This window comes from Mus caroli, unplaced genomic scaffold, assembly GCF_978045245.1.
Source record: "Mus caroli unplaced genomic scaffold, Mus_caroli_1 scaffold_4, whole genome shotgun sequence".
Classification (NCBI taxonomy): domain Eukaryota; kingdom Metazoa; phylum Chordata; class Mammalia; order Rodentia; family Muridae; genus Mus; species Mus caroli.
The window spans coordinates 144,590,633-144,605,019 of NW_028227259.1; the positions used below are offsets into that span (position 1 = coordinate 144,590,633).

Here is a 14,387-nt window from a genome sequence, read left to right on the forward strand (position 1 = left end):
AAAAACCATAGTTTCTGGGAGTCCCCTGAGAATGTGACTGGCTAAGGCAGCTATCTCCCCAGTACCAAGGCAGCTCTTGCTAAGTAGTCCAGGCTGGCCTTGAACTTGGGATTCCCCCGACTCAGGCTACTAAGTTTGGGGATTACAGGCCTGTGCCACCAGGCCTGGCTCTAACCATATAGGCCCTTTAAACATGAAAAACAGTATTTGAAATAAAAATGCTACTGAGTGAGATTAATAGCAGATCAGCCCCTCCAGAGGGGAAGGTCAACACCAACAAAGCTCACATCAGAGACATGGAGAGTGAAGTATGAGGACAGGTGGGAAAGAATGCTGACTCAGCAGCACTATGCTGAAGCCGAGCAGCCAAAGCTGCCTAGAGCTAAAGTTGGTGCTGCAGGAGTTAAGAGGGGTGTGGAGAATACTTGAATTCCCCCGGTTTCTTCTCATTATTTTTTGGTACTGCTGAAATGGATCCCAGGGGTGCACACATGCTAGGTGAACCCCTTATCATTGAGCTGTGTCCCCAACTCCTTGCTATTAGACTCTACAGAGGTGCTGTCCTACTGAGTCACATCCCCAGTCCCTCTCTAGAGAATTTTAGGCAAGTGTCTACCACTGTATCACACACACTTCACTTACTTTTTAAAATGACGTTACTGACTTGTTTACTGGGCTGGCACAAGCTCCATGGTGTACATGTGGAGGTCAAATCTCTTCATCATGTGAATCCAGGGGATAGAATCCGGTCATCAGGCTTGGAGGCAAACATCTCTATCTCTGAGCTATCTCCCCAGCCTCTTACTTTTTATTTTGAAACAAAGACTTACTAAGTTCCCCAGGCTGGCACTGAACTCACTCTGGAGTTGAAGATGGCCTTCAACCTTATATCCCTCTGACTCAGCTTCCCATGTAACCATGATTACAGGCCTGTGCCACCACACTTGGCTTAAAAATCTTCAAAATTTGCTCAATTATAAATGCACAAACTCAAGGAGCTAGACTAACAATAAACAAGACAAACACAAAAGAAACCATAAAGCCAGCTGCAGGAAGAGCCAGAGTCTGTGCAAGGATGGGGTGAGGTTGTGAGCAGACTTCTCATCAGAACCCATGAGTCAGAAAATGAGAGAAAAAAACAAGTCAAGAAGCTAAAAGAAAACAAGACCGTCAATTGGTTCTCAGATTCAGTGTGAGTGAAGATGAAATAAAGGCACTGTGGACAAAGGGAGGGGATGGGCTGCTAGCAGACCCACCTACGAGCAAAGTTAGGAGGGTCTTCCTGCACAACAGCAAAGATCAGCCCAGGGAGGTGTGGGACTGTCAGCATGTGTGCATACTTGAAAGGTGTTTGTGAAGCATTTAAATGCAGAAGATTAAAAAACGAAGAAGAAAAGAGAGATTCAAAAGATAATGGGTTCTCCAAAGCACACTAATAATATGGAGGCATGACAGAAGTTACACATAAGTGAGAAGACTCGGTAGGCTGCTGCTTTCTATCTGCTAAGTGCTGCGATGCTATTTATAGGGACCCAGGCTGGTAATTTGCATACTGCAAGTCCAGAGCAGGCTCTGCAAACCATCAGCACAGGGCTACTTCTGGACCACAGGCCACCTCTTTACAAAGTTCTAACAGGGTCTGAGGAGATAGCTTACTGTTCTCCAGAGGACCAGAGTTCAGTTCCCGGCACCTAAGTGACGTCTCACAAGGCCTGTAACTCCAGCTCTGGGGCTGGGGGCTGGCAACCTCTTTTGTCACAGACTTTCAAGTTCCCTCATGTGTGCATATGCATGTGGTGGCCAGAGGAAACCTCAGATGTCTTTCCTTAGGAGCCATCCATTTTGTTTCTTGAGACCAGCTCTTACTGGGACCTGGGGCTCTCTGATTAGGCAAGGCTGGCTAGTGAACCCCAGGGATCTCCTTGTCTCTGCCTCCTTGCTGTTGGTAATAAAATCATGTGCAATAAAACATAGGTTCTAGGAACTGAACTTGGGCCCTCAGGTTTGACTGGGTTATCTTTTCCCTAGCTCCCTGTCCATTTTTAAATGAAACAAGGTCTTTCTCTAAGGCTGGCCTGGAACTATGCGGCTCAGACTAGACCTGAGTTTGCAGTAATTCTCCTGCCTCAGTCTCTACAGGGCCTTTATGTATACAGAGACTATGGCTGCACTAGGAAAGAGGCAATCTGAGCATAGGCTAACCCAAGATCTTTGGACAGCCCCATCTCATCCCCAGTGATGTTCTTTAAAAGCTTTGGAATGGATCCCTGCCAAGGTTTTTGGAAATGAACCCATACCCAGGGGGTGGGGCTCACCCCAGGTGCCTTGATTCAGTTCTAAGGATGCACAGCCTCCTTGACTAGAGGGCTGCTGCACAAACTGCTGCTACCCAAACCAGTTTGTTCCTCTCTACTGTGCTACATCTTGGGTCATGGCTGTTGACCTTGGAGGAAGACGGCTGTTTTGGGTGGGTATGCTATGGGGGGCTTAGCACTCACTGTACCATGAACTCATCCTTTGCCCACCTGTACAATTTCAGCCAAGCTCACTGGCCTTCCTGTCCTGTGCTGCTGGCAGAGGACTAGCTCCAGGCAGGTCTGCTCCTCAAACAGACCTAGTGATTGCTGTTGTAGAGCTGTTCTTGAACCTAGCCCCACCCTAAGAGTGGATGTGTCTGCTGCTGGGGTCTCAGGGCACTCTGCCTCCTGCACCACTGAGATCCCAGAGCCTGGTAGGCAATGCCAACTCAACTGAAGAATGAGGCAGGTTTTGAAGTCAGTGTGCGTTCTTAACAACTCCATTTGAAATTCAGGGGACCCAAAAAGGCAAATTCAAATTAAAGTGTCTATCTAGATCTCATTGTTATCTTGGCAGACAGGAAGCCTCCAGAAGCCGGCCTCTGCCAACAGGAGCCTGTGAATGGGCCTGATTGCCTGTCAGGGGGGAAAGAGGGAGGGCAAGAGCGGTGGACTGCCTTCTCTACCCAACGTTCTGTCTCTCCCAGGGCCTGTTGGGACAGCTGCCTGTCACCCACTTTTGGATGAACTGCCCCCACACAGGGACCAGAGGGCCCTTCTTGCTTACACAGAAAGGTCAGGTCGCATGTGGTACAGGGTGGAGCAGTGAGGAAGCTGAGTTACCCCATAGACATCGGTACAAAGCTGCAAGCTCTGAGAAAGAATAAACCTTCATGGCAGCCTCTCTTCAGACAGTGTTCCTTCTAGCAGTGGCCAGGGGTGGGAGCGGTAGCCAACATGGTGCTTGGTACCTGGGATAGCATTCAACTGGCCAGGACCCCACCTTTGATTCCAGCTTCAGCACCAAGGGAGGGACAGCTCCCAAAGCAGTGGCTGCAAATCCCAGCTCCTAAACTGGGCACAGGCAAACCCAGAGCAGTACAAGAAGGGTGTGGCACATAGCTACATCCAGAGGTCTGCTTCATCCAGCACTCCTTTCCCTGCTCTTCCAAATCTCCCTTTCTGGGCTCCACAGTGGCCTACAGCAGTGGCCTGTGCCCTGTGCATTGTGACCCCTTGGGAGTCAAATGACCCATTCACAGGGGTCACCTAAGACCTTTGGAAAACACAGATACTTATATTATGATTCATAACAGTAGCAAAATTACAGTTATGAAGTAGCAACAAAAATAATTTTATAGTGGGGGTGGGGGTGGGGGGAATGTTGCCACAACACAAGGAACTGTATTAAAGGGTCTCAGCATTAGGAAGGTTGAGAACCACTGGCCTACAGCCAGGTCCTGTGAGTGATCAGACAGTCACTCCACCCCCATTGTCTCCATGATCCTATGAATGCAAAGAGGGTGAGAGGAGGGTAGAGAGATAGTTTAGTCGGATGTGCATGGAGGGCAGCTTCTGGGTGAGCAAGGAGACCCTCTCTAGAGTGGAACCCCATCAGTGTCACAGTCCACTGTGTCCCAGCTGCTGCCAGCAATGCCCAAGGCTCTATCTCCTTATCCCACCAGACAGAAAACATACCCTTCCCATCTTTGGGTGGCACTCCCCCATTGGCCACCCTGTTCCTGACTCTGCTCTAATCCTGGCCACTTATGATGCCCTTTTAGATCTGGTGACATTTGAGAAAGCTCTATGGTGACCTGGCAGAAGCAGGAATGCTTGGCTAGAATGTGACCCTGGAGTGTCCGGGACACAGGCACTGCTGTGAGAAATCTGCCAAGCTGGGTGCATGCTGGCAGGCTGGCTAGGTGGACAGCACTGCTCTGCCACCATTGCCACTTCCACAGCAGCACCAATAACAGCCAGTAGCTAAAGAAGGTCATGTGTTCCCAGCTTTTACTCTTTAGGCTGTTGGCTGTTCTACTAGGGACAGCCCCAGGTTGAAATCTCTGTGTCCCTTATTGAGCCCAGGATTCCTCACTCAGCCTCTTGCTCTGTTGCTTAGGAAGGCACTGTGAGACAGAACAGCTGAGGCTGGGGTGAGCCACAGCCAGGCGGAGGAGGTGGAGAAGGTGGGCTACAGTGGGTGCCACAGTGGGAGTCACGGCAGCAGACAGAGAAAGGGTTGATCATGGTGGGAGCCAGGAAGACGGAGGGAGGGGGCAGACCATAGTGGGAGTCATGGCAACATAGAGGATAAGGGCTTGGCTGTGGTAGCCTGAGTCAGAGACAGGACGTTCAAGCTGGCCCCCCGTGGTAGTGATCTTTCCTTTGTGCATGATACTAAGGGCCTCTAACAAACTCTCAAGAGGTCCTGTGGGTGCCCATAACCTGGGCCTAATCTCTGCCCACACCAGGAAGTTGAGGGTGGTTGCTTTGTCCCTTTCTCAGGCTCTTTGTTCTTTGAGTACCTTCCACAGCTTTTGTCCCTGCTATGCTATGGAGGAAGATGGACAGGGCACTTGGCCCATCCAGTGCACACCCACAGTGTGAGCACCAGGTGGAGGCTGGGTGAGTGTAAGCTGCAGGAGGCGGAGGCATACATATGGGCTGGTCCAGGAAGTGGGGCTGTGGGTGAGCCTGACAATGTGCTGCCCTGGAATGGATGCACTGCTTCGCTTCCTGACTCCTGAGTAGTACAAAGGACGCATGTCTATCACTACCTGGTTTCCCCTACTTTGTTCTTATCACTTGTCCTGTGGCCTGACCATTGATGATAAAGAGCTGAAGGCAGGACTACCTGCCAGTGTAGACATGCTATCCCTAGGTTTATAATAGCAGAGCCATGGCCACACAGGGCCCCAGGCCAAGGCAGTGCTCTCTGAGAACTGGAGCTGCTCCCCATCGCTGTCTGTCCTGTAGCACCTTACCCCAGTGGACTTGGAGCACCTCAGAGGCTAAGCTTCCTGTAGGGCATTGGCGGGTGACTCAGGGCCACGACAGCAAGACTTTCAGAGCTTCTTCTATGAGCAACTGTACCTCCCTGGGAACCTGGGGCGTCATGCCTGATCTGTGTGGGATGGATGGAGGAAGCATAGCAGGCAGGCAAATTTGCTCTGCGTGTTTACAAGGCTGCTTCAAAAGGCAGAGGCAAGGCAGCTATGAAGGTCACATCTACACTACAGTGGAAATGCGAAAGCTTCATCAGGGAGCGATAAACCCTGAGCAAATCTCAGCCCATGCCCATATACCACCCTAGCTGGATGCAGGCCTTTGCCTGGCTAGCCTACACCTCTTTGGCAGGGGCCATGGCCACTCTCATCATGGAACAGTGAGCACAGGGCTGGTAAGAATGGTATCCAGTCAAGGAACCTGCAGCCCCATATAGAGAGGCACTAAGGGGCTGCAGCACATGGAACCAGGCACATACACTGTTCCAAGGCCTTGGAGGGCAGCAGCTGGTGAGCAGAGCCATGGGAAGTGTGATATCAAGTAACTCAGCCTCTGGCCCAGTTACTGCCTGGCACACAACACCCAGCAACTTTGCTACCGAAGTATTTACCACTGATGGGCTGTGGGAGGCTGGAGAACAATCAGAGCTTGTAAACTGAGGGTCTCTTCCTACTTCCAGTCCAGCATCACCCTGTGTTAGAATGTCCGTGTTAGAGTCTGAATGTGAAATGCTCCCCACAAGTTTGTTTGAACACCTAGTCCCCAGCTGGTGGCACTCTCTTGGGAGGGTATAGAACATTTAAGACATGGGGTGGTTGTAGGCTACTACCACTGAGCCACACCCCAGTCCCTCACTGGGGAATTTTAGGCAGGGGCTCTATCACTGAGCCATGCCCCCAGCTCCTCCCTGGGGGATTCTAGGCAGGGGCTCTACCACTGAGCCATGCCCCAGGCCCTCACTGGGGGATTCTAGGCAGGGGCTCTACTTCTGGCCCATACCTTGAAGGCTATACCTAATTCTCATTCCATCCTGAGTTCTCTGCTTCCCTGACCCACCAAGATGTGGGGAGAAGCCATCTCACACTCTTAGCACTATGGGTAGAGCCTCCCCAACACCATGCCTTCTCTACCATGATAAACTGTATCACTTGAAGCTGTGAGCCCAACTAAATCCTTCCTGCCTTAAGCTGCTTCTGTTAGGTGTTCTGTGCAGCAATGAGAAAAAATAACTAACACAGCCCATATACACTTCATTGAGGAAGATGTGGGGTTGTCAATAACTACTGGGCACTGGTGGCTCCTGGGCTCTGGTGCTCATCAGCCACTCTCCAAACACTGACACTGAGCATATAGTACCCAGCTTTGAAGCAGCACATGCTCAGCTGCATGAGTTCCCACTGGAACCCACGTCATCTCCACCACTTTCTGACCCTGCTCTTCTGACTTCTGAGAAGCGGGTGCCATATGGGAAGCACCAGTGGACCAGACAGAGGCCAAGTGTATGTGTACATGTGTGTATGTATGTGTGACAGTGAGTGTGCCAGGAACCAAAGCAGGAGATGAGGGTAGCCCAGCCCCAGGGCCATTTCTGCTCTGCAGAGAGGCCCCAACTGCTCGGTGCGTAGATGTGGGAATGGGCGTGCTCTGGAGGTCAGAGACTGGCAGACTATGGTCTCTGCATCAACAGAACTGCAAGTGACTGTATATTATTAAGCCACCAATGCATTTAAAGCTCTTTGTAGAGGAGCCCATTCCTAATGGATCAAAACTGGACATAGAAGACATCCTTCAGTAGGTGACTGGACATAGCACTTGTGGTATACACCAACACCAGCAATAGAAAGAAATCAATAGGCAAGGTGTAAACCTAGTACTGAGAAGGGAGGGGAGAAGATGGCAAGCTTGAGGCCAGCCTGAGCCACAGAGCGACATTCTATCTCAAAAAACTCTAAAGGCTGGACTTGAAACTCAGTGCTTTCACTGAGCACCTGCCCAGAAACCCCTAGTGAGGGGCTTCGAGATGTAGGTCAAGGTTAGAGCATTTGGCTTGATGTGAACAAAGCCCTGGGTTGTATCTCTATCTCTGCAAATATAAAAACAGCCCAGAAAGGACCCAGAGGAGTCTCAAGTGTGAGAATCCAGTACCCAGAGGGTCCCACCTTTGGGACATCCCAAGAATGGCAGCACTATGGGTAGGAGATCTGTAGGAGCTGGAGATGGCAGACACTCAGAAGACTTAAGAGACAGCAGCTGCCCTCTGGGACACCAGAGTGGTGGCACAGATTTTAATACATTTTCACAAACTGAGAACATTCAATGAGCACAGACTTCACAATTCCCAGCAACTAGACAGACTACAGCACCAGGCCATACATAGACAAGATTGGATAGCAGTATAAAAAACTGTGGCACAGGCTAGGACACAGGGGAAGCTTATTTTACTGTCAACTTCTCTATAAACCTAATGCTATTCTACAAATAAATGTATTAGTTTTCAAGAAGCCCCAAGAATACTTGGCATACTGTAGACACTCTATAAAATTCGGAGCTTGGTGCCATAAATAAAGTTTTATTGAAACATAGCCACTGTGTTGTTATGCCAGTCCACAGCAGCTGAGCTGAGCTCCTGGAGACTGGGCTGTAGACATAGGGGTGGGCACCCATTTGTCCATGAATCATGTGTGTATTAACTGGGCTTTGGCAGATACATGGTCCTTTCCTCCAAGAAGCATACTTAGGAAACAGAAGGAAAAAGACTCCAAGTTCTTTGAGTAAACCCTTGCACAGCTATCCTGTGGATGGAGAAACTGACCCAGGCTCTCCTGAGCCCACCCAGCAGGAGTCATACGCTGCATGGCTGAAGGGCCCTGGGTATGGGTCTCTGGGACATTTGCATTTCCCATGCATACACCTGCAGTCTCTGGCAGCCCGGCACTGTGGGTGCAGGTGTGTGGAAGCTCACTGCCTCCTCACCTGTTCTTTCTGCTCTGAGCGTAGGCTCTGTGTGCTTCCGCAAGAGCGCGGTAGGCGGAATCACAGTGATATGCCTATCCTGAGGCTGGGCACATAGTTTAGGAAGTGCCCACTGCAGGGTGCCAGGTTGCTGGGGGATGGTGGAGCTCTGCAGTTTTGGGAGGCAGGTAGCTCAAGCAGCTTCTATCCCAACAAATGTCACACTGTGCCCAGAGACAAAACCACAGTAATGGGCAACATGGTCATACTGCAGGCTGAGCCAGACATCCCATTGGTGGTGCAGAGGCCACAACACACATCCCAACAGCAGTACCATGACCCAGCACCTTGAACCAGTATTGCTGGGAGGAACAGGCAGCTATGAGTTAGTCCAGCCATTTGCCTAGAGACCTGGGAGGTGCCTCCAAAGCCCTCACCATAGCATGGCCTTTGGCTCAGGCCTCTGATTAGCAAGATGTACTAGTGAAAGGATGGTGCTTATACTGTGGACCAGAAGTCCAGGCAGAGGCAGGAGGATCTTGGTCATGGCCTGCCTGGGCTACAGTGGGACATTATGTAAAGAAAAAAGGAAAACACAAGAGACAGGTTTGGAGTAAAACTGCATGAGGACCCAAGTTCCATCCCAGCACCCATGTAAAAAGCTGGCCCAGCCATGCTAGACTGTGGAGTGGTCAGAGGCATGAGAGAAGGGGACCCAAGGTCAGAGCCACCTGCATCTCAAGAGCTCTGCAGTCAATGCTATTGGCCTCTGTCCGACTACCTTCCGAGTAGTCCTTATGAACCACAGGGAATGAGATGACACCACGACTGCTGCGGACATTTGGTAGGCCACTCCTTCCAGGTCCAGTCTTTCCAAGGAAACTGGAGACTCTGGGGTCCAACTTCTCTTGGGAGAGGAGGAGTGGGCAAGATGCCAGACTCCCAATGTGTGGTGGAGCTGAGCTCCTGCCTTCCCCCACACAGCAGCCTTGGGAGGCAGCTCGGCCACCCACACACGGCAGAGGCTGGGTCCAGGCTGGGAAGGGAAGCAGAGCCATGTGGGACCGTGAGCCAACCCTCAATTATCCCAGCACACATTTGCAGAACCTGCTTGGCTGGAAACAGGCCCCAGCTATTTCTAACTCTGCCACAGACCCCTCCTGCCTAGAAGCTGTTTGGGGTGAAAAGAAAATGAGCGGAAGTTATGTGAGCTGGGGGATGGAGTGGCCTTGCCTGAGCCTGAGCTGGCCATGGCCACACACTTGTGCATGAGCCAGCCCTGCCTCCTGCCTGGTCCCTATCCATTTTCCTTCTTCTCTTACTAACCTCCAATAGACCTGTGAATGCCCTATCTGCTAGCCAGGTATTGGCTGGTGGATGAGGGTTATACAATTGCTTTAGCTCTAATAGTATTATAGAGGGTATGAGGGTATATAATGACCAAGGATGGGATGGGATGGGAGTCTTGGGGAGAGACTTCCTGTTGGAAGATCCACTGTGGTCCCTACTGGTACTACATTGTACAGGGGGATTTCTCAGGGCTGTGTGGGCCCCAGAGGCCAGAATGGCACAAAGGGGCCTCAACCCTAGGAAGAAACCTGGTACCATGGAGAGAAGACATAGGCGACCCAATGGCCTAGAGATGCTCTAAGGTTGCTGCCGGGGCACCCATGTTCCCTACTACGGGAGTGAGTGTGTTGGGAGTAAGGAAAGGGTGTGCCTGGGGTCTTGCCACTTCCTCTTTGAGACTTGCTTGCCTAGCTTGCCCACTGTGGACAACACTGGGGAACTGCTTTAAAGGTTCTTCCAGGGTCAGCAGGAAAAAAAAAAAAAAAAAGACCACAGGCTGCACACAGGAGGGCAGCATCTGTAGGTAACAGCTTAGTCACCAACAAGGTTCCTCAGGTGACCCACACCTTCACAGAACCTGTAATTATCTGCATTTGACTGATGAGGAAGCAGATGACTTAAAGGCAGACAGCTGGCTAGAACCAGCTCATACTGCAGTGCTCTGAGGACCAGCGTGTGTCTAGCACTGAGTTCCTGCACTCACTTCCATCCACAGCTGGATAGCATGGGGCCATGGAACAGAATTCTCCCGATTGGACAGGGCCAGGTAAGAGGAGGGAGTGAGGCAGAAGGGCAGGATGAAGCCATGGTTGCTACAGCTAGCCAAGGGGAGGCTTTGGAGAAAACTGTAGCCAAAGCCTACAAGAAATATTTCCTGGTCTCGCTGAGCTGCCTGCAAGGCTCATTGTCCTTGGTGCAGAGGGGTTGGCCACAAGAACCTGAGTGGGGCAAACGGGTGACTCTAGAGGCTGCTTCAGACCCTGCTGTGGAGAGACAGATGCCCTCTACAAGGAGGGAGACAGTCCCTCAGGGAAAGTGCTTGCCTTACAAGCACCCAGAACCATGAGGAAAAGCCAGACATGGTGGCACACTTGCAACCCCAGGCCACTGAGGAGGAAAAAATGACAGCCTCAGGCTAGCACTAGCTAGCCATCTTAGCAAGTTCCAGGCCAGTGAGAGACGGTCTCAAAGATGGATGGTGTGCCTAGTGAGGAACAGGTGGCAGTGTCCTCTGTCTCCACCCTACACACACAGATGTACACATGTGCTCATGTACATGCATTCTTACAAAGAAACCACAGTACAAGTCAGAGTTTACACACCCCAGGACTGCCCAGGGAGTCATGATGCAATTATCTTCTCTCTCTACAATATGAGCCACCACCCAACTCTACCAACGTCACAGGATGCAGCCCCTTCAATACATCATCACGTACCAACCAAGTTCTTCACTTGTTTGGCCACCATGTGACAAGAGTGACCACAGCAACACGCCAGCTCTTCCCTGGCTACCACTTAGCGCAGCTTTCACCAAGCCATTCCACAGTGTCCCAGCATAGGCACACATTCTCTAGCCTGTCTGATGCCAGAAGTTGGGGGAGGAGGCCCTGCTGTGGCTACACTGGCCACTTTGAGGTTGAGGGGGTTTTGAGCCCTGGGTGTTGTCGCCAGGAGCCCAGGAGAGGCTCAAACCACATTGGCTGGGGGAAGTATCCATCAGCAGACCACACGGGGCTCCTCCTTGTCCTTCCTGTCTGGAGTCAGGGAAAGCTGGCCTGTTTCTGAGCCCTGAGTTGAAAGCAGTTGCTTGCTTTTCCTGTCTATCTGGGTTGGTGTCACTGAGTGCCCCTTGGGTCTGACCCACTGACACCTGGAGAATGGTGACTGTGTGTGTGCATGGTTGGCTAGGCAACCCCAAGGACAGTTGGTGGGCAGGAACACCTCATCTGCCTCTATGGGCAAGTGAGGAACTGGGAGAGGGTGAGGACAGTGTGTACCAGCTACAGTAAGCAGCTGTTCTTGCCCTCACTCTATTGTGTGCAATAAAGGCTGTGCTAGGTCTCATAGACAGCTAGGAGGTCACTGTAAGTGGGCTAGTGACACAAAGAAGGTGGACAGAACTTCTGAGTAGTCTGGAACTAGCTGGAATAAGGTGATGGGTCAAAGCAGCACTGCGGTGACTGTGTTTGCCTTTTGGAGACCGGAACAGAAGTGACTTAAGCTTTTTAGAGTGAGGTTCTCACTGTGTAACCTTGAATAGCCTGGCCTGAAACTGGTTGTGCACACCACTATTTCAACAACCTTAAAAACAGAATACAGCAGAACCTTGTGATGCATACTGAGGCAGGAGGATTACAAGTCGAAGGCTAAGATAGGGTTCAAGGCTCATGTGGGCAGTAGGTCCCTGTCTCTAAATACAAAGTACAAAGAGAACTGGGGGTGTAGTTCAGTGGCAGTGCTGCATAGGCCTCTGCAAAGGCTGGGAGTGTTGCTCAGACTGGAGTGCTTGCCTCCCTAGCAAGGAGGAGGCCATAGGTTCCGTTCACTTACCACCAAAGGACAAAACAACAAAAACCCTAGAATACTTTGGAATGCAAATTAGATCTTGTCTACACACGGATGTAAGTGATGTGTTCATTGTGACAGCTGCTCAGCACATCTTCATTTATCAATCTTTTAAAAAATCACACAGAATTCCTACACTGCATTAAATTAAATACCCATCAGCGATCCTGAGTTATTCAAAGGTACACAGAAGCAAAGAAATACATTCCTGATAGCTTACCGACTTAAAGACTTTGGGCGTTCAAATATTTATTTACTTAGTCAAAGGTTTGAGAGTGCTACGAAGTGTAAAAATGAAGGGATATTATTTGAGAAGTCCAGAAAGTCTCCAAGACACACCACAAAGTTGCAAGGAACAGTAGGTGCTGTGCCTGATGCCACCACGATGGGCAGTGTCCCATGAAAGGGGCCAGGCAGACAGATGGATGGGAACAAGGATAAGTGAGTCACTGTACAGCGAAAACCTCTGGGCCAGGACTTTTTTTTTTTTTTTTCTGTGAAATTCTGCATAAAACATGTAGGTCACACTGGGTACAGTGTTTAGATAGACAGGTTCCTGTTTCTGCAGGGCAGAGACAGCCTGGTTGCTGAGGTTGTGTGTGGCCCAGATACACATGGTGCAGAGTGGAGCTGGTCAACCTCTGCTTCCTACCCACAGTCATTAACCAGAGTCTCTTCCCTGTCACACATGACACTGGGATCACAGGCCACTCTAGGGCCATGTGCCATGCTAGTACTATAAGACCATGTCACAGACAGGAAGTAAGGTTGCTGCCAGTGATGGGTAAGCCCTTGTAACCCCAGATTTTCAGTTACAATGCCCTCTCTCTCCCATTGAGGAACAACTTCACTTCTGTTGGACCTGTGCACTTTGAGAACTTGTCCACATGTCTGGCCTAGCCACATTCCAAGCACCCTCCCTCAGGCTGGGATGCTCTTGCTTCAGTTAAGAGGGACCCCTCTTGGGAGCACATTGGATATGAGACTCCAACAGGTACATGCTTCCTGAAGACCACTGATCCTTCCCAGCTCGAAGGGCTTGTCCAGCTACCTACAGCTCCAGCTTTGGTACCTTTGGCCTGACCACCAAGGAACTGGCACATACAGCTTGTCCTTTCCCTTCCATGGGCTGTGCCACCTGGCAGAGGTCTGGCAGCAAGATGCCTGCCATGCCCCTCACCCCTCTGGGCACCTACTACCTCTGGACAAAGTCACAGTGCCACAACTCATAGGGAGGACCTTGGCAGAGATGTGGCCAGAGATGAGTGCCTGTCAAGAGTGGGGAGGAAGGGGCCAGTGTGTCCCCTCCTGCCACTAAAGACCATGCTATGGGAACATGGGGCTGCTCAGCACATGACTCATTTACCAAGGCCAGTACTGACTTTCTTCCTAATGAGGAGGCGAGCTGAGCTGCCTGTGGCTGAATGAGCTGGCTTGATGCACTCACAGTGTTGCCTACCTTGAAGATGAGGCAGTCCGTTTGGTGCTCAGCGTATCGGGAGGTGAGGCGGTATTGACTCTCCGTGGTCACATCAATCTGGTAGCCGGTCAGCGTGTAGCAAACTTTGCGGAACTCCTGGATCTTGGTCTGGAAAACCTCCTTCAGCCGCTGGTTCTTCAGCTCAGCACTTTCCACCTGCTTCCGCAGCTCTGCAGGGAGAAGGGCACGGTGTGGGTCCCATGCTGCACTAGTGGGACAGGGAGAATAGCCAGGGGGAACAAGCAAGGATGAACTATGGCCTAACTGGAGTTCCTGCTGCCTGCAGATGCCTGAGGCTGGTGTCCATCTATCTGTGAGCCCTGAGGAATAAGAAGAAAAAGGACAAGAGGCCAGAGAAGCAGTGTGACCCTCTGGTGGGAGCCATAATAAACTGATTATATTAACAACAGTACTTAAAACAAAACAAAACAAAAAAAAAACAACAGTGACTCTGAGAGATAGATGCTGTGACTAGATACCCCGCTAGTAGAATGACAGTGCCCAACAAGACTCCACCCTCCATTACTGTTGGAAAGCACTACAGGGTCATGCTTTGGGGGTAGGGGTGGGGAACTGGCCCCAGCTGGGCAGCAGGTTCTAGAGCCTGCCAGAGAAGGAAGCACCAGGAGTCCAGTTCTGCAGTGAGGGTCAGAGTCCCAACTGCTCTGGGCACACAGACAATCACTAGGTTGCAGCCTCAGCTCCTTCCTTCCAGGGATTGGCCACTTGCCCTG

The 14,387-nt window shown here is 50.9% G+C and overlaps 1 protein-coding gene across 2 annotated transcripts in view; it reads right to left on the reverse strand.

Annotated features, from left to right (window-relative positions):
• Mad1l1 (mitotic arrest deficient 1 like 1) overlaps nucleotides 1-14,387 on the reverse strand; it is a 331,728-nt gene that overhangs the window by 44,226 nt on the left and 273,115 nt on the right. For both annotated transcript variants that reach the window (XM_021162520.2, XM_021162521.2), the window contains exon 17: nucleotides 13,633-13,823. In XM_021162520.2, the coding sequence (XP_021018179.1) occupies nucleotides 13,633-13,823 (191 nt within the window). The remainder of the gene's footprint in view (nucleotides 1-13,632; nucleotides 13,824-14,387) is intronic.